The sequence below is a fragment of the Tachysurus vachellii genome, chromosome 11 (assembly GCF_030014155.1).
Source record: "Tachysurus vachellii isolate PV-2020 chromosome 11, HZAU_Pvac_v1, whole genome shotgun sequence".
Classification (NCBI taxonomy): Eukaryota; Metazoa; Chordata; class Actinopteri; order Siluriformes; family Bagridae; genus Tachysurus; species Tachysurus vachellii.
In genome coordinates, this window is record NC_083470.1 from 22,032,170 (window position 1) to 22,056,891 (window position 24,722).

The 24,722-nt window shown below is 40.4% G+C and overlaps 4 protein-coding genes across 8 annotated transcripts in view; 1 reads left to right on the plus strand and 3 right to left on the minus strand.

The window, feature by feature from the left end:
* gkap1 (G kinase anchoring protein 1) overlaps nucleotides 1-6,454 on the minus strand; it is a 7,495-nt gene extending 1,041 nt beyond the window's left edge. The window contains exons 1-12 of one of the 3 annotated variants that reach the window (XM_060881798.1): nucleotides 6,360-6,454; nucleotides 5,565-5,837; nucleotides 4,586-4,741; nucleotides 4,107-4,184; nucleotides 3,025-3,157; nucleotides 2,896-2,924; nucleotides 2,535-2,687; nucleotides 2,090-2,137; nucleotides 1,039-1,125; nucleotides 727-790; nucleotides 520-590; nucleotides 357-434 (exon numbers count right to left, since the gene is read on the minus strand). In XM_060881798.1, the coding sequence (XP_060737781.1) occupies nucleotides 357-434; nucleotides 520-590; nucleotides 727-790; nucleotides 1,039-1,125; nucleotides 2,090-2,137; nucleotides 2,535-2,687; nucleotides 2,896-2,924; nucleotides 3,025-3,157; nucleotides 4,107-4,184; nucleotides 4,586-4,741; nucleotides 5,565-5,798 (1,131 nt within the window). In that variant the 5' untranslated portion in view covers nucleotides 5,799-5,837; nucleotides 6,360-6,454. Of the gene's footprint in view, nucleotides 1-356; nucleotides 435-519; nucleotides 591-726; nucleotides 791-1,038; nucleotides 1,126-2,089; nucleotides 2,138-2,534; nucleotides 2,688-2,895; nucleotides 2,925-3,024; nucleotides 3,158-4,106; nucleotides 4,185-4,585; nucleotides 4,742-5,564; nucleotides 5,838-6,277 lie in introns of all 3 variants that reach the window. The other 2 variants (XM_060881799.1, XM_060881800.1) reach the window with 2 other exon arrangements.
* Nucleotides 6,455-6,545: 91 nt separating this feature from the next.
* Nucleotides 6,546-10,638, minus strand: qng1 (Q-nucleotide N-glycosylase 1). The gene is made up of 5 exons (XM_060882271.1): nucleotides 10,369-10,638; nucleotides 8,402-8,739; nucleotides 8,041-8,297; nucleotides 7,532-7,727; nucleotides 6,546-6,840 (listed from the first exon to the last, which is right to left on the minus strand). Exons 2-5 carry the CDS (start codon nucleotides 8,736-8,738, stop codon nucleotides 6,611-6,613), a joined length of 1,020 nt encoding a protein of 339 aa, XP_060738254.1. The 5' UTR covers nucleotide 8,739; nucleotides 10,369-10,638; the 3' UTR covers nucleotides 6,546-6,610.
* Nucleotides 10,639-12,379: 1,741 nt separating this feature from the next.
* On the minus strand, nucleotides 12,380-20,630 carry hnrnpk (heterogeneous nuclear ribonucleoprotein K). Of its 3 annotated transcripts, none has more exons than XM_060880794.1 (16): nucleotides 20,531-20,630; nucleotides 19,116-19,215; nucleotides 18,389-18,486; nucleotides 18,252-18,308; nucleotides 16,898-16,941; nucleotides 15,935-16,007; nucleotides 15,744-15,851; nucleotides 15,435-15,563; nucleotides 15,033-15,340; nucleotides 14,888-14,944; nucleotides 14,689-14,734; nucleotides 14,347-14,362; nucleotides 13,980-14,012; nucleotides 13,827-13,894; nucleotides 13,542-13,711; nucleotides 12,380-13,364 (listed from the first exon to the last, which is right to left on the minus strand). In XM_060880794.1, exons 2-16 carry the CDS (start codon nucleotides 19,171-19,173, stop codon nucleotides 13,334-13,336), a joined length of 1,296 nt encoding a protein of 431 aa, XP_060736777.1. In that variant the 5' UTR covers nucleotides 19,174-19,215; nucleotides 20,531-20,630; the 3' UTR covers nucleotides 12,380-13,333. The 3 variants fall into 3 exon arrangements, with proteins under 3 accessions (XP_060736777.1, XP_060736776.1, XP_060736778.1); XM_060880793.1 differs by having other exon boundaries at nucleotides 15,744-15,857; XM_060880795.1 differs by lacking the exon at nucleotides 16,898-16,941 and having other exon boundaries at nucleotides 15,744-15,857; nucleotides 20,477-20,577.
* A 177-nt stretch (nucleotides 20,631-20,807) lies between these two features.
* On the plus strand, nucleotides 20,808-23,967 carry rmi1 (RMI1, RecQ mediated genome instability 1, homolog (S. cerevisiae)). The gene is made up of 2 exons (XM_060882308.1): nucleotides 20,808-20,935; nucleotides 21,614-23,967. Exon 2 carries the CDS (start codon nucleotides 21,642-21,644, stop codon nucleotides 23,580-23,582), a length of 1,941 nt encoding a protein of 646 aa, XP_060738291.1. The 5' UTR covers nucleotides 20,808-20,935; nucleotides 21,614-21,641; the 3' UTR covers nucleotides 23,583-23,967.
* Nucleotides 23,968-24,722: the final 755 nt, after the last annotated feature.

Below are 24,722 nucleotides of genomic sequence, written 5' to 3' on the forward strand. Positions count from 1 at the left end.
AAAGCTCAATCATAAATCATCCAACAACAGATATTACAGTGGGTGTGAGTCTCTCATAACCAAAAAATCCGATCTGTATGCAAATACAATGGTATTTTGTTTTTCTACAGCTTAGAAAATTGTGCTGTTAGAAACAGTCTCTTTACATTACATACATCTGCTTATTATTGCAGTTAATAGCAGCAGGTTCTAAAAAGCCGATGAGACGGATGAACGAAATGAAATCCTAGCAAATCCTTCTGATCAAGCAGTTGTTCTTGTTGCTGTCTGCGGAAAATAAGGAGTTTGGACGTGCAGAATGAGATAGCACTTCCACAGAGGTGGACTGATTTGGCACAGATCAACATGGCACTTACTTGATGTTTCGGTTGTTCGGACTGCAATCCCTTCATCTTCGACCGCTCCTGCTCTAATGACGTATGCAGTAATGTCACCTGAGCAGCGGAAATGACAAGCTTCAGCTAACGTTCATTAAATGCTAATCCCACGTATTTAACTCGTGCACAAATTCACACATACCTGTTTGGTCAGCTCCTCTTTTATGTTCAGAAGCTCCTCGACTTGCTGCAGGATTTCCGCTTTGTCTTTCACTGAAAGAGACATTTATTGTAGTGTAAACGCATTAGAAAGGTTTGCCGGAGCCTGCGGGATTTAATTTACAATTCTCCCCCTCCTGCTAGAGCTGTGTAATATGATTGAGTGCGTTGATGTGTACGGTGTACTTACTCTCGCCTTGTTGAAGCATCTTGAGTAACTGGGAATTTCTTGCCTTCACTTCTTTATATCGCTCCTGAAAAGAAATTAAAAAAATAAAAAAATAAAATAAAATGAAACTGCAAATGAACAGAAATCCAAGAAACACCTTTACACCTCACTAAAATGAGAAGGACCTGTAAAACAAATTAAACAGAGATATTATATCTAATATCCATGTGCTTTTAACTAACATTTACAACCTTCTAGTATCCAGCTTGTGTGTGTTTTATTTGCCCCACATTCTAACCTGCTTGAGTCAGGGCTTATTGTGAATCAGCTTACCTCCCATTGAGAAATGGTCTTCTTCAGTTTTTCTATTTCCTGGTCTTTCTTTTCCAGCTCAAACTTTAACTGTTCAGTTCTTACATCCTGAAAAGTGGGAATGAGACAATGTTGATATACTAAGAATCAGGCCAAAACCGAGAGAGAGAGAGAGAGAGAGAGAGAGAGATGTTGAGAGAGAAACAGAGAGAGACAGAAAGAGAGAGAGAGAGAAACAGAGAGAGACAGAAAGAGAGAGAGAGAGAAACAGAGAGAGACAGAGAGAGAGATAGAGAGAGAGAGATGTAGGTAGGTAGATGTTGAGAGAGAGAGAGAGAGAGAGAGAGAGAGAGAGAGAGAGAGATGTTGAGAGAGAGAAACAGAGAGAGAGAGAGAGAGATGTTGAGAGAGAGAAACAGAGAGAGACAGAAAGAGAGAGAGAGAGTGAGACAGAAAGAGAGAGAGACAGAAAGAGAGAGAGAGAGATGTAGGTAGGTAGATGTTGAGAGAGAGAGAGAGAGAGATAGATAGATAGATAGATAGATAGATAGATAGATAGATAGATAGATAGATAGATAGATAGAGATGTTGAGAGAGAGAGAAACAGAGAGAGACAGAAAGAGAGAGAGAGATAGATAGAGATGTTGAGAGAGAGAGAAACAGAGAGAGACAGAAAGAGAGAGAGAAACAGACTCTCTCACTGAGAGAGTGAGACAGAAAGAGAGAGAGAGAGAGAGAGAGAGAGAGAGAGAGAGAGAGAGAGAGAGAGAGAGAGAGAGACAGAAAGAGAGAGAGAGTGAGACAGAAAGAGAGAGACAGAAAGAGAGAGAGAGAGAGACAGAAAGAGAGAGAGAGAGAGAGTATGACAGAGAGAGAGACACAGAAAGAGAGAGAGAGAGAGAGAGAGAGAGAGAGAGAGAGAGAGTGAGACAGAAAGAGAGAGAGAGTGAGACAGAAAGAGAGAGAGACAGAAAGAGAGGGAGAGAGAGAGAGAGAGAGAGAGAGAGAGATAGATAGAGATGTTGAGAGAGAGAGAGAGAGAGAGAATTTGACTTCAAAATCCTCATCATACCTCTATGACGGCAGACTGTGTGAAAGCAGTAAGGCAAAATTCCTTCTTCTTTACAGACCAAAAACACAACAACATTCTTATTAATTTCTATTAACTCACAAGCCCAAGGCTTTGGGAAATTATAGGTCAAAGTTCACCAGGATAAAACTTAATGCAAAGTAAGTTGGAAAGCATTTCTTTTACTGAGCCCTTTTCCCTTCAATAAACTGGCTTTTCTTCACATATCACTGTAAAACGATTTAAAAAAACAATCAAACAAAAAAAAAAAAAAAACAACTACAAAGTGAGTGTGTGTCTGAGGCTTAAGTGTATGACTCACATAGTAAGCGAGTACAGTAAGAGCAGACACATCTCTGCTCAGCACTTCTAAAAACACTCATGCCTGACTTGTGAGTTGGATTTCAAGTGCTTTGAACTTTCATGAACATCACACCCTGTCTCTCACCTGTTCTTGTTCAGAGGAGGTGTTAACCTCTTGACCTGCGCTGCAGCTGTATTGCTCTCGACGCTTGTCTCTCTGTACTATTCTGTTAACGTCGTCCTCTAGTTGGTTAAAGAATCTCTTTTCGTGCACTGCTGTGTTTCCAGGCTTTGGCTCCTGACAAAATGACACACAACACCACACACATACACAAACAAACACAGAGAGAGAGAGACAGAGACAGAGAGAGACATGCGTCTTAATAGAACTGAACACAAATCACTACTTCTGTATTATACATGAGTACAGTGACATCAGCTTCATTCATACTATAAAACAAATACTTAAATAAGTGTGCATTACACTAAACTACACTGAAACTCACCTCTCTCTCTGGCCTCTTACTCGGCGGATCTGAAATAGAAAGGCTCAGTTAGCACTCTCTCGTGTCTCTCTGTGTTATGTGTATACACACACACACACACACACACGCAAACAAAATACTCACGCTCACCCATGTTTCCCTCTTGCTGAAAGTCTTTCAGAGACACTGTGACACGTTTGTCTTTCCCCTGCTGGTTCTTTTTCTTTTCCTTCTTCCCTCCTCCTTTGGCTTTGGGTGATGCGGTCTCAGTGCTCACAGCCTCCTGCACATAGTGAGATCAGGTAACCAAAGCTTGAAATATAGTTCTGTATTAAGAGATCAGTAAAAAAGCAGCTATATGATGAAACCCTCGCAGCTGCAGTTTTTCCTATAGCAATAAACAAGAGCCAATTTCTACAAGTGTTTTTTCCCCCTAACTGACAGCTGAAAACAAACAAGCTGAGAAATATAATTAAGCCCAAAGCTTTCAATTAAGCCAAAATTTGGGTTAATAAGTAGAAGGTCACCTTTGAATTTGTTGAATAAAGTGAATGACTGATGAGTGTGCACATAAGTGACCAAGTAAATAACAGTGAGTGACTGAGTGAGTGACCAAGTGAGTGACCAAGTGAATGAGTGAGTGACCGAGTGAGTGACCGAGTGAGTGACCGAGTGAGTGACCGAGTGAGTGACCGAGTGAGTGACCGAGTGAGTGAGTGACCAAGAGAGTGAGTGAGTGACCAAGGGAGTGAGTGAGTGACCAAGGGAGTGAGTGAGTGACCAAGGGAGTGACCGAGTGAGTGCCCGAGTGACCAAGTGAGTGAGTGAGTGAGTGACCGAGTGACCAAGTGAGTGAGTGACCAAGGGAGTGAGTGACCAAGGGAGTGAGTGACCAAGGGAGTGAGTGAGTGAGTGACCAAGGAAGTGAGTGAGAGTTAAACCAACAAAATGACAAATAAATAATCTCATCAATCTTAGGAAAGTCTTATAGGACCATTCTAACACGCAGTGTTACTGTGTGTAACATGATGTTGTCCTTCTGCTCCCTGTTAGGAATCATCCCAGCGAATCATCTGTTCCACATATTTAATTTTGGCACAGGTTTTACATCAGATTTCCTTCTTGATGCAACTGTCCCATTTTATCTGGGCTTGGGACCGGCCTGAGAGTTCAAGTATGTAACAAGAAACTAATTTTAAATATACATGTGCATGTCTCAAAAGCATGTTTACCTTTTTCTGTTGCTCAAACTCTAGTTTACTCAGCATTAACGCCTTTTCCAGGTCTGCCTCGTACAACTCGCTGGTCAGCTGCAAACATATACAGTTGAGGCCAAAATTATTAGCCCCCCAGGAATTTTGGAACATTTTCCTAAAGATCTTTCCAATGTTTGCAGCATTGATAAAACTTGATATAATCAAACATTCGCCAGTGCTATTTAGTAGCTTTTGGTACATTTTGGAATATAAAATACATTTTTAGGCTTGCTTTATAATCAAATATAGTGAAAATGGGGTGGTCAAAAATATTAGCCCCTTGTGAATATTTGCTTTCAAAACACACCCAATTAATCAATCAGCTTTCAAAACACACCTAATTAATCAATCAGCTTTCAACACAATATGTGTTGAAAGAAACACATCATCCTCTGAGCTAGACAAGCATCTCAGAGTCTGATGTGAGATTCAGAGTCAGATAATCAGGTGTTTACCCGCTCATCTCTCTGTTTCCACTCATGCCAGCTTTCCTGTGGCGCAGATGTGCGATCAGTGGAATTAAGCAGCTCACTGGCTAAACCCTGCAGTGTCAGAGTAGGTGGTGGTGCAGAGGATTTTTGAGGCAGCTTCTTAAAGGCGAGGTTCCTGAGCTGCAAAAAAATAAAACCAAACAGTGGGTCAGCAAAGGAAACACACTATCACCAGCATATAATTCAGCCTCTAAAGCAAAAAAGATTTCAAAATAATTTAAAGCCATCATATGGTGCCTTGTAACTATAGTTAATTGATGACAGGATCATCTGTGGCTCTAAAAAAAAACAAAAAGAACAGCGTGGCTGTGGTCAGACATGCACGGTGGGTTGCGCAACATGGGTCGTGTACACATTACATCACAACAAAGGAAAATATTGCTGAAAGCTGGTTACATGTCTGTGGTAGCTGTAATCACTGGCATTACAACTTATTGTATAGGTCGAGACAGAAGTTTTAAAAAAAAAATCGAATAAATAATTAGCTAAAACTAAACAGCAGCAGATATACTAATATTGATCTGTGAAGTCACCTGAATAAACACCAAGCTATGTGGAGTTTTTTTTTATGTTTTAAAGACAGCGTGGACCAGGGAAGTTAAGACCATCAGAGAAAGATGTTATTTTGCTCTAGTTTTCATACAAAAGGCTATTCAGGCTGGCATTAGGAAACATGCTACAAAATGACCCTAAAGCTGCAGGCATCCTGTTTCCAGACAGACACGTCTGATTTTCACAGATCTATCAATCATCCAGGTTCTCCTATTAAACGCCAATACAAGTGCACCAGCAATAACAATGACTCCCTGTGACATCAGCATGGGACAAACTCTAATCTCTCACAGGAATAACGAAAATACCTAACAGCATAATCCCTGAACACATCACAACATGTGCGATGGGATTTAATAGCGTTCCAGAGTGGACTTGTCTTTTTAGTCACCTCATTGGTTTCACTTTGCTGCTGCTCCTTCTTCCGTTTCTTCTTGTCTTTCTTTTTGTCAGTGTTCTGGTTGTTCTTGGCACCTGCAGATTTCCCTCCTGCTCGTGAGGATTTGCCGGTTTCTCGAGAGGATTTGGTTTTCCCGGTGTCGGAGTCGGTGTCTGAATCGGAGTCCACCTGCAGCAGGGCGAAGCGCGACGCTGTAGTCGGGACCGAGATCAACGTAGATGCCATGATGTGGGAGCCGGAATAAAAATGTCTGCTGTGGAGCGTCTGAAATAAACCGGTCAGAAAAATGACACCTATCCGATTTGGCCTTAAAAGTTACACCTTTAATATAAACAAGGAAGGACGATGTCATGGCTACAAGGCTGCACAATCATGACATGACATATACAGTAGAACAGGACGAATTTAACTGGGTCTAAACATAACAATGCTAACATTCACCTCACAAACAAAGCAGCTATAAAACACTCAGTACGTCCTGTTTAATATTAAACAAACTTATCATGAATTCATAAATGTGTACTTGTGTGTGTTTCGTATTTCAATAAAATACAATACCCTTGCTTTTAATTACTAGACATTTGAGCTGCTAGTAACGCTAATGCTGTTTAGCGTTGTTTGCTAACTAGCTAGCTAGCAAGCTAAACTAGCTCACCGCGTCTCTACTTTCCACAACTGAGCATAAATTGTAGCGTCAACATTACCGTCGTAGTTTATAGCAAATGTTTCTCAAACACTCATTGTGTCAACTAGAATATGACATAAACAACACAAATAAACTTTCACCTCCTGAAGTCCTGTGCAGTCGCTGTAGGTTACTGCAAACTGTGTGCGACTGTATGTCTGCTGTTTCTACGGAAGCCGGGTTGGCCAAATACGGCAAAGCGTTGCGCAAAACATACACACACGACACTGGATCCTTTCATTTACCAAAGTTTTATTCAATTAAATACAAGCAAACGCTTACAGGTATTCACTAATCAGATATTTTTAAAAATAAAAGTAAAATAAAAAATACAAATAATGGATTCTGTATTTCAATAATATACACAACGCGTGAGGTGAATTGGAATGTGGGCCATTTCTTCATGGTGGTGTTTAGCATAATGCCACAGATAAAAGTCGATGAGAGCTGAGTTTATGTCACATCTCTTCCCATCTCTCTCCCGTACAAGTTGCCACAGATGATTCTTGATTTTCTCCACGCAGCAAATTGAACAGCCACGAATTTCCACTTCTCTCCTCTCACCTGAACTCAACAACTCCCCTGGAAACAGAAAACACAGTGTCTTTGCTACTCTGATTACACAAATGTTGCTCAACAAGATTTGTTTCTTGTCAATTGTTGTGAAATTGTCCATTTACAAACGCTACTAAGTTAAAGACCATTCCAAGTCAACAAACGATTTGGGGATGTGGTAGCCTAGAGGTTAAGGTGCTGGGCTACCAATTAGAAGGCTATGAGTTTGATTCCCACATCCACCAGGCTGCCAGGCCCCTGAGCAAGGCCCTTAACCCTCAATTGATCAGTTGTATAAAAAATTAGATAAAAATGTAAGTCGCTATCGATAAGAGCGTCTGCTAAATGAAATGTAAACAAACATCTTGAAAGCAGACTTAAATTCAGTCATACCAATGACAGTAATGAGAGATGTATGATAGTGTTGATGGTGGCTTTAGCTACAAAAAGTTCAAGCTTTGGAAACTAGTTGAATGACATTGTGGGTAAACAATGTGAAGTGAAAATAGACCCAAATTGTTGAAACCAAAAACAGTAAACTCTGAAGTTATTTAGAGGACAGTGAATATCACATGTTTATTCTAAAGATTAATATGTTAAGAGTTATTTTGTCCTTTAAGTCATAGGTGCCATAACACTGTCACAGACTTTTTGTGTCAATTAGAGTCACAGGGCACAAGAATGGTGAGCACACAAACATAACACACCCCACCCTTACCCTTTTTCAGTGCTTCCATGAGAGCATCTGAGTAGCGTAGTGCCCCCAGGTAGACGAGGGCCTGTGGCACTCTGTAGTCAGCAAACATGGTCAGGTAGTCCAGGTTGCGTATGTCCCCCTCACCCCTGGCCTCCAGGATCCCCCAGTAATCTGCCACAAGGATCTGAGCCCTCTTATAGAAGGAAATCTTCTTCCCCTAGTTTATCAACATTACATTCATTTGATGACCATCTAATTACATAAGTAACCATAAAAAATATCATCAACAGTTGGGTGGATCGATGTGGTCCCCTGTGAATTGACGTTATTGTTACCACCCCAAAGTTGATTATTTTTCTTTAACAGTATGCCTCAAAGTGTCTAATTCTTCATATCACAGAAACTATAGAAAACTTTGAATGAAGTAATACATTTTATCAGTTATTCCTTCCACTCTTTAAAATAATAAGACCCAAAAATAGAGCTTGTCATAGTGAGAAAGCATAAAGTGTCTTACTATGTCTGTATACCTGAAAGATGGCCTCGTCCCTGTAGGATGGTATGTTATCCACAATATACCGCACCATTTTCTCCGCATCATACCCCCCGTGGCTTATGAAGCTCCGGAAAGACCCACCATGCTGCATGAGCACACGGCCTGCCTCGTTAAGGGCCTGGTGACGCTCCTTCAGCATGGGCATGGGTGTGTCATTATCTGAGCGAAGGACACGTGCCAGGTCAGCCTCACTCATCTGGGAGAAGTAGGCAGGGTCAGTTATAGGCACACCTAAGAGAAAAGGAGATTAAAAAAAAAAAACTGGTCAAAGTTAACGTTCCACATCTCACAAATACACTTTGTGCCCATTTATTGCTTCCCACAGCATTATTTACCCTCGTCCATTGCCCTGGTAACAGCTGCACACAAAGACATGTAGCCACGATATGTGGTTCCTCTATGGTTCACTTCACACTGCTGGTCCTCTCTATCAGGCCAGAAGGAAAAGTTCATAGTGTCTGTCACAAACACCCAGTTAATGGCTTCATCCGTGTCCGGAGAGGGAGCAAGATTGTTCATCAACTTCCAGTTGCTGGGCAAGAATTCCTTGTCATTTCTCAGCATGTAGAGCATCTCTGCCACCTTCTTAACACCTTCCTCGTCCACAAAGACGTCCCGGCTCCTCTCTGCCACATACTGGCCAGATTCCAGAGGCATCAGTGGCTGTTCCATTCTGTGCCAAAACGATGATCATATACATATTTATAAATCAGCTCTATATAAAACCTAGCAGTTACAAAAAGTGAGTATGTTAGTATTTTGGTGTTATCTGTAATCACAAAGGCGGTATGATGGCACACTGGTTCGGACCTGAGTTTTGGTTTCTGTCTGTACAGAATGTCACATGTCTCTCACCCAGTTTCCTCCCACCTCCATAAAATATTTGTCTTCACTACTATTACTACTGCCATGAGGTGGGAATGAACATGTGAGTGAGTGTGTATGGTGTCTGGTGATGGGTCAGTGTCCCATTCATACTGTATTCCTGCATCATGCTCAGTGTTCCCTGTATATGTGAACCCACTCGCAATCCACCGTCACCCAGACCAGGATAAAATCTTAATGAAGACGAATCAGTGTAAACAAAATGTTTAACACTCTTGTTCCCATAAAAAAATCTTAAGCAAGCGACAGAGCAACTCGCATAGTCAGATTTGGAACAAAAGCATGGACTCTCTTTTATATTTAGTTAAACCATATACAAGTTGAGCTAATGAATTTGAATAAGATTCAGGTGTTTCCCTTTAAATGTTTACAATCAGCTTCCTGTGCTATGAATAACTAATAAAGACATCTGCCATCATATATCTCATTCAATCACTCACTCTCTCACTCACTCATTTTCTACCGCTTATCCGAACTACCTCGGGTCACGGGGAGCCTGTGCCTATCTCAGGCGTCATCGGGCATCAAGGCAGGATACACCCTGGACGGAGTGCCAACCCATCACAGGGCACACACACACTCATTCACTCACACACTACGGAAAATTTTCCAGAGATGCCAATCAACCTACCATGCATGTCTTTGGACCGGGGGAGGAAACCGGAGTACCCGGAGGAAACCCCCGAGGCACGGGGAGAACATGCAAACTCCACACACAAGGCGGAGGCGGGAATCAAACCCCGACCCTGGAGGTGTGAGGAAAACATGCTAACCACTAAGCCTCATTCAATCATAATTATAAAAATAAATAAATAAAATAATAATAATAATAACAACAATAATAATGACAACAATAATAACAATATTATTAATAATAATAATAATAATGTAATGGGGGGGCACGGTGGTTTAGTGGTTAGCACGTTCGCCTCACACCTTCAGGGTTGGGGGTTCGATTCCCGCCTCCGCCTTGTGTGTGTGGAGTTTGCATGTTCTCCCCGTGCCTCGGGGGTTTCCTCCGGGTACTCCGGTTTCCTCCCCCGGTCCAAAGACATGCATGGTAGGTTGATTGGCATCTCTGGAAAAATTGTCCCTAGTGTGTGGGTGCGTGAGTGAATGAGAGTGTGTGTGTGTGTGCCCTGCGATGGGTTGGCACTCCGTCCAGGGTGTATCCTGCCTTGATGCCCAATGACGCCTGAGATAGGCACAGGCTCCCCGTGACCCGAGGTAGTTCGGATAAGCGGTAGAAAATGAATGAATGAATGAATAATGTAATAACAATGATAACAATAATAATAATAATAACAATAATATGATTATTATTATTAACAACAACAACAACAACAACAACAACAACAATAATAATAATAATAATAAGACTGGCTATATTATAAACCACGTTTTTAAGCATACACACCAGAAGTAAACTCAAAGCGACAGGAAGGAAGTGAATCCAAAAGAAAACTCCTTAAAAATGAAATCTGAAAATAGTCAGATCTAAATTTAGAAATCTAAAATGAAAAAGTTTAGACTCGAATCAATGCAGGAAATCACTGTAGACAAAAACAGCATGTTCCACTGGATATATTTTATACTCGTGTACTATACAGTGCAGAAGTGTGCAGTTTTAATCGTTGGCCAAAAGTCCAAAGTGCATCCATTCCGAAATAAATAAACATTCTCTTCATCATGCTTCTTCTTACTCAACGGATGAGCAGGATTAACAGCGCCACCTAGTGTATCGGAGTTGCAATCAGAAATATTCAACCTCCTCACCTCAAAAGATATTATAGTGATGTTGATAAAAGATAATGAAAATCAATGGAAAAAACCTCGTGAAATAACAAAAAATATTGATTGATACATACGAGTTAGTTTGACAACAGAAGTTGACTTAACTTTGAAGTTTAAATGAAAATTGTAACTCTTGTAACACATGAGCATGTGCAGTATTATTCAACCCCCAGCTTCAGTACCTTGTGGAGTGTCCTTTATTTTTTATAACTTCTAACAAGGGGGCACGGTGGCTTAGTGGTTAGCACGTTCGCCTCACACCTTCAGGGTTGGGGGTTCGATTCCCGCCTCCGCCTTTTGTGTGTGGAGTTTGCATGTTCTCCCCGTGCCTCGGGGGTTTCCTCCGTGTACTCCGGTTTCCTCCCCCGGTCCAAAGACATGCATGGTAGGTTGATTGGCATCTCTGGAAAATTGTCCGTAGTGTGTGAGTGCGTGAGTGAATGAGAGTGTGTGTGTGCCCTGCGATGGGTTGGCACTCCGTCCAGGGTGTATCCTGCCTTGATGCCCAATGATGCCTGAGATAGACACAGGTGCCCCGTGACCCGAGGTAGTTCGGATAAGCAGTAGAAAATGAATGAACTTCTAACAAACGGTTTCGATAAGTGCTGACAAGCTTCTTACACCTCTCGAATTGGAATCTTTGCCCATTCTTCACATGCAAAAGTCTGTAACTCAGTGATGTTTGATGGCTTCCGTGCTGCAACTGCCTTCTTCAAATCCCACCAAAGATTTTCAATTGGATTTAAATCTGGTGACTGAGAAGGCCACTCCAGGATGCTCCAGCATCTTTTCTCCAAACAAGCATTAGTCGATTTGGAGGTGTGCTTGGGATCATTGTCTTGCTGGAAGATCCAATGATCACCACGGTTTAATTTGTCAACAGAAGGCATCAAGTTCTTCTTTAAAATGACCTGGTATTTCTGGGAATCCATGATGCCAGGTACACGATCAAGATTGCCAGTTCCTGCCACAGAAAAACAGCCCCACATCATCAATGACCCACCTCCATGCTTGACCGTGAGGATGGTATTCTTGTTGATTGTTAATTTTATGCATCACTTAACTCATAGAGAAGTCATCCAAAGCAGAATCCCGCACTTTGAAAAGATTTTTATTCATAAATCCTTAAAACTCTTTGGGGGTTGAATATTTCTGATTACAACTGTCTGTATCTCTCTCTCTCCCTCTCATATTCATATATATATATATATATATATATATATATATATATATATATAAAAATATAAATAAAATATATAGTGAGCTGTGTATATATAAAATAATTAGTAAAAAACTGATTGTATAGATGCTTTTTTTCAGTAAGATTGTATTTGTTTAACAATTTTTAAAATTTATAACCATAAATGCTATTTTATTATGCACTTTATTATAATCATTAACACACATCAAATAATCAGCTTTGTTTAATGCAACATTTACTGGGAAATTGTTAGCAAACCTATACCTCAAACCATTATTTTTTTCCTCATGTTACCCATCAAAACTCAAACCTATAGCAGATCTGACTTACAGCTGTATAGCATAAGTGTATAAAACCCTAATCTAGAATGGTTTAGAAGTTACGCCTTTAATTATAAAACTGGAGTGAATTGTTTGCTCAGTCAAAACACAGATTTCATTAAAAAAAAAACTGGCATCTCTTTTATTTTTGACAAATGACAGTCTACAAATGTATCAGGGGGAGGAACATCAGAAAATTTGAGTAAGAAAAGAAAAGAAAAAAAACAATTAACTGTTCAGTCCTGACACAAATACAATCTAAAGCAGAACAACTTCACACCAAAATTTTCAAATTGAAAAAGAAAAAGTGGGCCCTGTTTCAGAGTGGCAGACCTATGAAAAAATTCCAGAGGTAGAGCAAATTGGATAAATACTAGGTTTTAAAACCCAGCAAAAACTGGGGAGAGAAAAATGATACACAAGCCACAACATTAAGCTCAGTTGTTTCAGACGTCACAGCAGCCTGTGGACAAGCTGCTGGAAAGCCTGGATCATCAGAGGGGAGAAACACACGGACAGAACAGGTACAGGATTTCAGACTTATATATCAATTCTTCTTTTTCCATATAAATGAATGGATATTTACACACCATGTTCTCCATACAGCCACAAGATTTGTTTCCTTTCACCTTTGCAAGAAATGAAAGTAAATCATTAAAAATCTTACAATTAAAAAGGAAAAAAAAAAAAGAAAAGAAAGTGTACACATTCGAGATAGATTTGGGATGGCTGGTTGAAGAAAAGCAACACAAAACTTAACAGCATAATGGCAGGCTTTTCTGAGAAGCCTTGCAAGTATGGTGCTTTAAACGAATGGAAATAAAACCCAACTTTAAAAAAAAAAAAAGAACAACAAAACAACAACAACAAAAAAAAAAAGCCAAGCAAAATTTGGATTTAATCCTAGATAACAGGTGGACATTCCAATCGATCCATTTGCTAAAGCCGAAAGCTCAACAAAAGATCTTCCCTCACACAAAATCTAAGCTGCTGCAGAGTAATGGTGGTGGAGGGATGCAGGGCTGAGTGGCGCTGTAGGTCCTGAGAGAGGTGGAGGACGAGACAGGTTAGTCATGGCGTCCCAGGATGTGAAGCGCACTGCAAGGAAAAGGAGAACAAACAGAGGGGGTAAGAACTAACCGACATACAGGCTTCTAAATCCAAGGAGGATCAGATGCAAGCAAAATCCAGTTGTAAATTGTTTTATTGTTCAATTTTGGCAACCCACATCCCCTATTCAAAGAGAAGTAAAACAACCACACAGAGAGAACGTACCTGTTTTGTAGCAGGTACTGTGCGTTCTGAATCTGGTCCTGTGTGCCAGCGATAGTGATGATGCGATCTTCAGAGCCCTGCAGTGGGTCATCGATTTTGATCGACGCTCCAGATTCACGTCGGATCTGCTTAATCCTCTGGCCTCCTTTTCCGATGATGGATCCAGCCAACTAGGAAAAGAAATGGCAACACGGATGATCCGGGTTAATATTTAAACGTGTGCCTCAAATAAGGGCCTGAACTGTGATGAAATGAGTACAAAGTCAGCAGTGTATAAGTACATACATCTTTGGGAATAGTCACTTGTGTGGTGATAACAGGACCTCCCATGTCACTGTAGCTTCCCCTTCCACCTAAAAAGCACACACAAAAGAAATGAGCCATTTATTACTACAGGCCGAAGTACATGTTCATGTCCCTAGTTTTTAGAATGCTTACCAGAATGATAGTTATCCCAGGATGAGTTGTTGTCTAATGTTCATTTGTCAAAAGAGAGAGAGAGAGAGAAATAGGTAAAGAGGTCATAAGCACATAGGTTTGCTGCAAAAGTGTAAAACAATCAATTTTAGATTCACAGAATCCACAAGAGCACAAAAACCTAAGACGTGTTTAAGTACATGGTACAGACATCACAAGTGTACCAAGTCCCATGTTAAATAATCACAAACAAGGGTATTTGTTCATGAATTACAAATGAGCAGTTCTGTTGGTGATTAAGGTTTTGCATTGTGTAGCGGAAAAGGGTCTGAAGTGCCCACATCAAATTCAGTAAAATATCTAAAAATGCTAGAAAATGGACACCTACCGTAGCCGCCATCGTTCTGAAAACACAAAAAGAAAAAAAATTGTAAGGATCTTAAACCACTATTACAGCCAACTGAAAAATGCCTTCTTCAGCTGTTTCGGTCTTTTTCCTGTCTCTATGGCAACTAGCAAATCTGTTGCCAAGTAACAACTTGGGTGCTGCTTTTTGTCCCAGTCCAACCATCTGTCCACTAAAGACTACAAGAACATTTGCTATGAAAACCATCCTTTGGCTTTAGTGTAATGGCATTACGAAAAGTCTGTTTGCTTATAAATCATATAGATGTTCTAGATATTTTTATCCATCATATGTAGAAAACAAGGGTTCACTATTTGTTCTCACCATACTGCCACCGTAGCGATCCCCGGGTCTTCCTCTCCTGTCCCCACTAAAGACGGGGAGGAAAAGAAAAAAAAAAAAAAAAAAAGAATTAAAAGACATAAGTGTATGGGTATTAGGGGCTAGTGATGTACCGGATGTGAAAGAAATGCTGGAGCGCTAGTGTACAAACCACCACTGCACCAAATACCAAACTACTTACTGCCGTCTGTCGTCCGAGTGACTGCGGTGGGAGCTGTAGGAACTGTACTGGTCATCACTATAAACACACACATGGAGGTCACTTGTGATAACGGTGGTAAATTGGTGATGGAATCAATGCAGTGTAAATGGTTTAGCACACTCACCCTCTGCGGTGGTGGGGAGGTCCCATTGGCATGTTGCGTGGTGGTCTCCCTCCACCTCTACCTCCTCTCTGAGGTGGAGGAGGACCCCGGCGTGGACTCATGTCATCGTAGTCTCTCCCTCTTGGGGGCATGTGGTGAGGCCGGGGGCCGGAGCGAGGTGGCATGCGATCAAACCCACGGTCCCGCGAAGGAAATCCTCCCATTGGCCGGCGTCCACGTTCTTCATACATTACAGTGTAGCCACCGTAGTCGTACGTTTCATCGTAAAAGTTTGGGTCATATGGCTGTGCACGGCCTTTAATAGGTGCCTATGTATGAATTAACACAGAAACGAATAATTTATTACGGGGAAAAAAAAGGATTTCCCCTAACGTTTTGTAATCGAGCACAGAACTGCTTTACCTCAGCAATGAGCTCCAGCATGGTTTTAATACACTGCACAACCCTGTCTGCTTTACCACCAACCAGCACTACACGGTCAGTGGACTGAGGGCAGCACTCCTGGAACAGCTTGATGGTAGTCTGGGTGCTCTGGAATAGTACAGCACAATATGCAACAGAAGTGAGAAGAAAAATTATGCCTCTGGGCATTTCATGGTACAGCATACAAGTCAATGCACAGACTCTTCCAGGCCTTCCTCCCAAGACTTTCCTTCAGTTGTTTAAGGAAGCTTCATAGTCTACAAGAGATCTGCACTTTCTGAACCTCACCTCACGCAACTCTTTGATTTTGGCCCCCTTCACACCAATGATGCTGCCTGCTAAACTCTGATGGATCAGCAGCCGCAACTCGCAATCGAAGTCCACCCCTTTGTGATGCTGATACTACAGCAGAATAACAATGTCAATTCAACAAGCAGATGGCATTCATCCACATAAGCCACCACAATGGGCATCCTCACCTCCTCTAGTGTAGGGATGATCTTTAACAGGATATCAGCCACAGTAGGGATGTCTGCGTTGATGCTCAGGATCCTTCGAGGTGTGCCATTGTGTTTCGTCACACAAGAAGACATGAGAAAGAAAATGACTATTAGGCATGTGGTGAGTAATCATGGGTCATTGCAACCAGTGTGCCCGCTGTGCTGTGTATTAATTATATTGTTATGCACTCCCTCATGCATAGAAAAGGAGTGATGAGCCACAGAGAAAGAAGAAAGCAATAAAATAAAAACAGTGAGGCTCCTTCCGGTCCCTGAAAAAGCAGGGTGGAGGAGAAGAAGAGGTGTGCACTGTATGATAAAGCTTTAGCACATAAACAGGAAACTAAGTGGAACAAGAGAGACAGAGCGAGTAATCTAATGCAAGCGTAATGAGTAAATGAAGCAAGAAGCCTTTAGGTGTCAGAGGAATGAGAGACAGGATTTGAAATAAACAGAGAGAATGATGAGGGGATGCATGGCATGGATCACTGGCAATTTAAGGCTTTTCAAATAAGTTAAACATCATATCACAATACGAATAATAGAAACGTAATTAATGTATTTGTACTGCTCCATCACCCTTATATAATAAATCTCATTGTTGCATTAGGAATAAACATTAACTTGTGTTACTAGTATGCTCTGCAAATAGTTCATGAATCTCTAACAGGTCAAATTAACAACCTTATGGTCTTTTTAATTAAGGACGGAAAGAAAAAGGGGTCAGAGTCATTAAATGACTGAGATGACAGTACAGGCACTTTGCATAACATTATGGCACTTAAGACTGACAGTCATGACATACTGTAACCATATTTATGAAAGGAGGATTATGGCAGTAGGGAGTTATCTGGTACATGAAGGACATCATTAACAGTACTGATATAGTCAGTAACAGTGTGGATAGTATTTGGAGGTTGGAGTATCTTGAGTGGCACGTACCGCTCGGGCCCACTGCTGTCTGGGACTGACACAGTGGCATTGTACTGCAGGGGCGGGGCCAAGCACCCAGAGCAATCAAGTAAGGCACCCAAAAGGAATGGGCGCGATTATGGGCAGGGCCAACCAGGGAGTCAGGAGGTCAGGCAGCAACGCAGGTGAGCGGGACATGTCGATCCAGAATATTGGAATTGGCCAAAAAATAAACAACAAATACAAAAACAAGGAAAAAGGGGGAGAGGGAGTGGAAGAGGAGTACAATTTTTAATTGTAAAAAATGTCAGTGAGATTTCATATTCTGATATTGCTGGAGGAAAATGGAGGACAGGACAAGAAGAGAGCAATGAATATGTATTTTTGGCCTGTATACATTACTTTCAATAATTAGTAATTAGTTTGCTGTAATTAAAAGTTTATTAAGAGTACATTTCACATGAAACATCTAATGACAACAAATAACATTCTAAGAAACTTCCCCAGTACATCAGAAACTAAAACTACAGTGAAAAGGTTATATTTAAAATTAGAGAAACAAAGCAAAGAAAACAACAACAAAAAAAAAACACCATTAAGCCAGTTTTACACTGTACAGGTTCCACTCACTGCACATTATATGGCATAATCTTTGTTTGGGAATAGAGACTTGGTGGTCTGAGAAGGTATAATGTGATCCCTTGCATAATGATGCGCAATTTAGTGCAGCTGTATTTACCAACAAAAGACAGCTAGTGAAAGTTCTGTATGAACGCTACAAAGACACTTGTTTATAGTCCACCAGGACTGCTACAAAAATAGGAGTAGAAATAATGAAATGTGAACAAAACCAAAGAGCAGTTTAAGGTGAATTGTGTCATCAAGAAATATATAAATATATATATATATATATATATATATACATACACACACACTTTTATGCTTTCCAGCTGAACAGCTACAAATGTGTACTGCGTCACTACACTTATATATCATGACAATAATAAATCATAAAAAGCTGATGGACCCACACAGTGTAAAACCGGCTTTAGGACTCAAGACTAATCTCAAGCCACCTTGTTTGTAGTATGCATGATCACCATGAACAAGAATTAAACCGCTTCCCTGCACTGGCTAAAGAACACAACATTCTTCAACTTTAATTATCAACGTGTTATGAGTCAAAAGGTTTTCTGTTCCTTCACCAGTAAAGGGAAACAAGTGTCTGTGGTGTTCATTCAGCATCTACAAGTGGTTGCTAAAGACTAGATTAGAAAAGTATTGTTTTAACATTTAACAAAAAAGTGTGTTCTGCCTACCATGGATTTCTATGCATGTGAGTGTTAACATGCAGGGCTGAAAGACTGAAAAGTTGTTTACTCACATCGGTCCGTAAAGCTTTAATGTTCTTTCCCCCCTTTCCAATCACAGCTCCAGCATTCTGAAATTGAGGATTAGACATGCAGTTATCCTAAAACCCCAGAGTTGTGAAAGAATCAAACCCTATGTATTAATGCTCACTTTGCTTTGCAACAACACACGCAGTTCCACCATATCATCAGATTTTCGTGAACGCTTGTATGATGGCTTGTCATCAAGGTCCTGTGCAGGGCGCTTGCCTGAAATACACAAAATTTAAAGCACATGCTGAGCTTTAATGCCTGTAAACACCCTTTTCAGGCACTTAAATCTGTAAAACATGAAACTAAAATTAGTGAGTTTAAAAAATAAATAAATAATAAAAAAAGTTAAAATGCCTTGCTTTCTGCATGACGACAAATGTGACCTATTTATGTTTATTTTAATCTTGGGCAATTAATTAATGGCAGTAGTTACAAATTAATGCTTAACTTTTAACAATAAGTCCATGACTATGTGGTTGTGTTGTGTTTCAATGGCACTTCACATTACACCGCTTAGACCATCTAGATCACAAAAGCTAAGTAATCAGTTAACAGTGTGTAATAAAAATCTATGGAAATAGTACCCTCTCTTAGTTAATGTCGCTAGACCTACAGTTAAGTTATTTACATAAACACAGGACAATAAACCACAAGAAAACTCTGCTATAGAAGTTACACTGGTCTTCTTTAAGAAAACTAATATAACTGAACTCCTGAGATTTGATCATCCTTTATCAGGTTCTGTTACCGTAGTCCTCAGCTTGGTTGGGTCTGCACGTGACCCGTGGCCTACCGGTTTCCTAGTAAGTTGGTGCAAAAGACCTCAAGGAGCACAAAGATCTTACCATTGCTCTCTGTGCTGTTGAAAGTCTCCTCTTCTTGCATGTCATTTTCTGTGTCCATTATGTATTTGTACTGTGGATATGCTTTCAGTGCTCTGTAAATCTGAGGGTTAAAAAAAACAAAACAAAAAAAAAACAAACACACTTTATAGCCTTCTCCTCCAACCTGCCTCTTCATATCTACAAAGTCCACAGAGCTTTTGGCAGCCAGCTTGGATGTAAAAATGCTAAACAACTCTCCATGTTTTTACTTACAAATGCAGCAAAGCTAAACTCTGAGCATTAAACATATGAGAAATAACCATTTCATTCACTCCATGTTCCTCCCAGAGAACCCAGCACTGATATTAGACTTGAATATTTTGCATTTTAAAAACAGCACTTTCCTAATTTCTTAAAACTGCAATTGGAGTCAAGATGAAACTGGGGTTCATTTAGGATCCAGAGCTTAAGAGCAAAACATGAAAGTGAATTGGACTTTTTCAATTATTATTAATAGTAAAAGATTTGACTGGTTCTGGTAAAGTAATTTAACTTAAAAAACAAAAAGAAGAAGAAAAAGAAAACAAAACCTGCTGACATTACATAGCAACCGGGATTATACAACACAACCTGACCAATGATTCAACAAGGAAGTAGTGTAGTGTATTAAAATCTATTATACCAGCTGGCAAAAATATCACAACACTCACTAAAATGTAAAGTTACTCGACGGATTTCGGGTGTAATTTAAATCTATCGTGCCGAATGTAAGTGGTGTAGAAACGAGGGGCGAACTCGGCTAATCTCACTCAGCTGCATTAAAGAAGATTCACACTAAAGCATTCACGCTAGCTAAAGTAATAAGAACAAAAGGGGACGACAAAACGTATAAAACAGAAATAATTTGGCTTTCTAGCACTTCGCCCTCATTCGTCGAGCTGTTAAACGGTAAAAAAAAAAAAAAACAACAACAACTGCGTTAGCCAACTAGCTAACGTCACTAGCTAACGTTAGCTAATTAACAATAGAGAACTCGAGCTGGTTAGCTAGCAGGCTAACTTCCTTCTGCTAAGAATATTATCGAATTAACTGGCGTCGAGTGACTCGTTTAAATTCGGTTCGTTTTCTGTCTTGTTTTTGTTTTGTATTTAAACCTCGAATATTTAGTTACATATACAGCTTTATTAAAAGCTAACTACTTCACGGTTTAAAAACAAAAAACAAAAAACAAAACAAAAACAAAACTCGACAAAGCTGACGGCTAACTCGATTAGCCGTTAGCACAGAACGAACATTAAGGTATTTTCCTTAACTAAATAAAAGTTTAATCAAGTCCGATGCGCAAGACAAATGAGAAGGAACGTTCGAATAAATATACACACCCGCGGATATAATAAAAACGAGAGTTTTTTGTTGTTTTTTTTCTTTCTACTCACACCAGGAAATACAGCAAGCAACGTTAAATATCGCCTCAAGAGTCCTCCTCCCCTAATAAACACAACACACACACACACCTGAAAAAAAACCGCCTAGTAGTAGACGAATAAAAGCACAGCCCTCCAAATAAGAAGCATTTTGATAGGCCTAAATTGAGCTAACGGTGAAAAACTAAATATGCATTGGACAAATTTGCTGTCAATCTTAAAAAAATCCCGCCCATTTATTTCTTAGCAAGGTTGGTAGACCGGTACTGAAGCGACTGTTTTGGGTTTTTTTTTTAGCTGCTTGGTAACATCTATGGAAACGTGGAAATGCAATGTATTAGATAACATTTAATAAACATACAAATGTAGACACTGGTGGGCGATATAACTGCTGAAATTTATCTAGTTATCTTTATTGTGAGTATGTTTATATCTAATCTGAGGAATCCTATTAGTTAGCTGGTTATTTAATGCTAATTGCTGCACTGCTGTAAATGTTTCACTATATCATGTTAAAGTTGCTGGTTTAAGGTTTAAGCTTGTTTATTTATTAGATCTGAAATAACTGAGGGCATTCTGATGGTCACATAGATTTTAACAACGCATACATAATTTAAGGATAGACATAGTGCTTAAAATTTCTTTGCCCAATTTTTTTTCTTCTTCATGTTTTTACAAACTTTTTTTATTTTTAAATACACAATACAAAATGTGCCATCATCACTGTTTGCCAAATGTCAGATCCCATGAGCCACACTAGCATATTATGACTGTTAAACTGCCATTACACTAGAATATTCTAGAAAAAACAAGATAACAAAATTTTGTGGTGGCCGTAAGACACACAATGCAATGTTGTCTCCAGCAGCCGGTTAAAAACAAAAAACAGTCAATCGGAATTTTCTGGCATTGTCAGAAAATGTTTTGTGTGTGAGCAATGCTATAAAACTTGATAAAAGCCACCATTAGGAGGTCAGAATATCATTGCGCGAAGCTCATAGTACAGCTACTAATAATACGGTATGATGAATAGCAATGAAACATACAAGTGGACAGAAAATCATTTTGTGATTTAACTTATTTCCTGTTTTTTAGAACAGAGAGTTACGTCAGTGACCAGAGGATGCCTGTGGCAGGTACCCAGGCTGCCCAGGCATGGCTGCGTGCCACATGGCACATCCAGGTGCCTCAGACTTGGCTGGATGCCTGTGTTGAATGGGTAACAGAGGAGGCAGGTGGCGTAGCCTTGCCTCAAACTGAGCTCAACCAGCAAGTCCTGGGCCAGTGGCTTCTCACAGACCTCTGTGACTTAGCACATCCTGTTCTGCCTGCTGGCATTTCTGAAGCTGAAAAAATGGAACTGAATGGCTGCTATTGCCTCCAGATGTACTCCCTTCTGGATGTTAGCCAGCCAGCATATTCTCAGCTCCAATGTCTGCGTGGCTCTGATTGCTCCAATGATGAGGTGACTGCTGTGACACAAGCCACCCAGAGACCTTGGGAGGCAAAGCCAACTCGAATGCTGATGTTGCAGCTCACTGATGGTGTGCAGAACCTGGAGGCCATTGAGTACCGACCCGTTCCAGCTCTTAGTGCCAACTTGCCCCCAGGGACCAAACTGCAGGTAGTGGGAAGGGTGATGGTACGTCTTGGGGTGATGATGCTCAAACCAGAGAATGTGAGGGTTCTTGGTGGAGAGGTGGAGGAGATGATGGAGGTGAATTCTCAGAGTAAGGTGATCTGCAGGACCTTAGGGTTGCCTGAGGAAAACCATCAGCAAGAAGCAGAAGATCAACAGGTACAGCAAGCAACAAGAATTGAGGGAACTCTGGACAGCGGATATGAAAGCATTCCAAGCAGCTTGAACTCGCAACTGATCAGCAGGAATGCACATCATCAGTTAGAAAACTCTAGACTAAGCACCCTTGAAGAAACTCCCATTTCTAGACAGAGTGTGCCAGCTGTAGCCGATATTCCAGATGAGGAGTTTGATAACATTCCGGATGACTTCATGGATTATCCTGAGGACATTGACAACATGCCAGAAGACTCTAACAATGGGCCAGATGATTGGGGCGACAATTTAGATGACTTTAATAATGATCCTGAGGACTTTGATGACATTCCAATGGAAGAATTGGATGATATGATGTCACCTACTGATCCCAAACTCTTAGCCAGCAGTGGACAAGTAATAAATGGAGGAATAAAACAACAGGCTGTTTCAAGTAAAGATTATGTTCAATCAGTACAAGTCAACCAACCCCAAGCATCAACTCATCTTCATTTAACCTCCAAAGATTCTGTCAGTTGGGCAGATCCAACTGAAATTATTGAAGTTGATGCAGATGATGATTCCTTGTTTTCTCCAGAACCAAAAATAGCCAGATATGAGTCCAGATCACAGGTTCCTGATAGCAAATGCAGCAAAAAAGCTGACACAACAATCCTCAACCAACCCCATGTTTCAAATCAAGCTAGTTTATCTTCCAGCACTCCCCTCAGCAAGGCAAATCCGATTGAAGTTATTGTCATTGATGCAGGTGATGACTTTTCCTTCTCACCAGGATCAAAAATAGCCAGATATGAGCCCAGATCACAGGATCCTGCATTTAACCGTAGCAAAAAACCTGACACGTCAATCCTCAACTACATTAGTATTTTGAAGGCTGGTGTTTGGCCACCTCATAGTGCTCAAACAGTGCGGCTGCATGCTTTTATTGTCACTCTGCTGGGGAGCCTGCGCTGCAGTGGTGGGGAATGGAAAGTCAGGGCCACCATATCGGATGGGACCGGATACCTGGATGTGGATCTGTCAGACAGTTTGCTGGCAAATCTAATTGGCCTCTCAGCAGCAGAGTCTAAGGTTCTAAGGAAGGATCCAGCGAAGCGTGGTGTGGTGGACGCTGGGATACAGAACTGTCAGAGGGAGCTGGTGGACATGTGCTGTGTGATGACTGTGCAGGTCGATACAAACGGGACAGGTACAGTGCTGAGAGCCGATTCACTGACGGACAGAGAGTGCTGTGAAATACAGAAGAGGGTGATGGACAGGAGGTCCTAACACATGCTGCTGTTTCTCTTTTTTTATCTGTTGTCCTAAAAATGTTATTGTTGCTATTGAATGAAAGCAGCCTGGTGTTAGTTATCATTAACTTACATAACGTTAACTGAATGACTTTTGTAATAGAAAATTCCACCTTCTTAATTCATGTCATTCCTCTTGTATTATATGAAATTGCATTTTAGCAATCTTTTTTGTTGTTTTCCAGAACAGGAACAAATCAGTCATTCAAATACATTTCCAGAACTCCAGAAGTGCCAACTGTAACTCTCAGTCCAGAACGTTCTTAAAATGTATGCGTAACATGCTTATTTGTTTGTTTGTTTGTTTGTTTATCAATGTTTCTTTTTAAATTTCTACTATAATTAAAAAAAATAAATATGAAGTTCACTATCAGTTTTGTCATATAGTGACTAGATGATTCCTATTTCTGTCATTAATTTTTTTTTCCTCAATCTGACTCCATTCCAAACATCCAACTCCACCCCCACAGCATCCTATTCCATCCTACTCCATCTGAGACCATTCTGTTCTATCCCATTACATCCCTCACCATCCCAAACCTTCCCACTTCATCCCCTTCCATGCCTTCCCACTTTAAACATTCATTCCCACTCTATCCCATTCCATTCCAGTCCATTAAATACCATCTTACTCTATCTCACTACATCTCAGCCCATCCCACTCTTTCCCAGTTTGTCTTACTCCACTTTAATTCTACCCAGCTTTACAGTGGTGTTTCAAATATTAGAATCTTCTTTTTTTGTCTTGCTACCTTTGACTAAGACACCAGCCTAATTGCTTATAACGGTTTGTTTATTCAGTCAAGCTACTAAAACAAGTATTACTGCACCCTTTGCATGCTAGTTTTACTTAAACATTCTCAAGAAGCATTTGACCTTTTATTTAGTCTCAGCTAAAATTTATTGAATAAAACTGGGTTAATGAAGTTTTCTTTTTTTTATCCGTCATTGTAATGGGAACCAGTAGATGGTAGCATAGGAGCAGGCATCAGTCTGTAGCTCTTTAATGGCGTTTTCATTAGAGCCAAAGCACTTCTCACTTAATGAAAGTGCCAGTTGCACAACTGCAACATGTGCACTACTACTAGGCAAATGTGAGCTTATTTTTTCTACAAAT

Excerpts from the sequence above, each read along its gene's own strand:
- qng1 (XM_060882271.1), bottom strand. The coding sequence starts at position 8,738 with ATGGAACAGCCACTGATGCCTCTGGAATCTGGCCAGTATGTGGCAGAG. Across the intron at positions 7,728-8,040 it reads GGGACGAGGCCATCTTTCAG|GGGAAGAAGATTTCCTTCTA; the intron begins GTATACAGACAT and ends TTGATAAACTAG. Across the intron at positions 6,841-7,531 it reads CATGGAAGCACTGAAAAAGG|GGGAGTTGTTGAGTTCAGGT; the intron begins GTAAGGGTGGGG and ends TTCTGTTTCCAG.
- hnrnpk (XM_060880793.1), bottom strand. The coding sequence starts at position 19,173 with ATGGACACAGAAAATGACATGCAAGAAGAGGAGACTTTCAACAGCACA. Across the intron at positions 18,487-19,115 it reads CAACAGCACAGAGAGCAATG|GCAAGCGCCCTGCACAGGAC; the intron begins GTAAGATCTTTG and ends TGTGTATTTCAG. Across the intron at positions 13,712-13,826 it reads AAGTGACTATTCCCAAAGAT|TTGGCTGGATCCATCATCGG; the intron begins GTATGTACTTAT and ends TTCTTTTCCTAG.
- rmi1 (XM_060882308.1), top strand. The coding sequence starts at position 21,642 with ATGCCTGTGGCAGGTACCCAGGCTGCCCAGGCATGGCTGCGTGCCACA.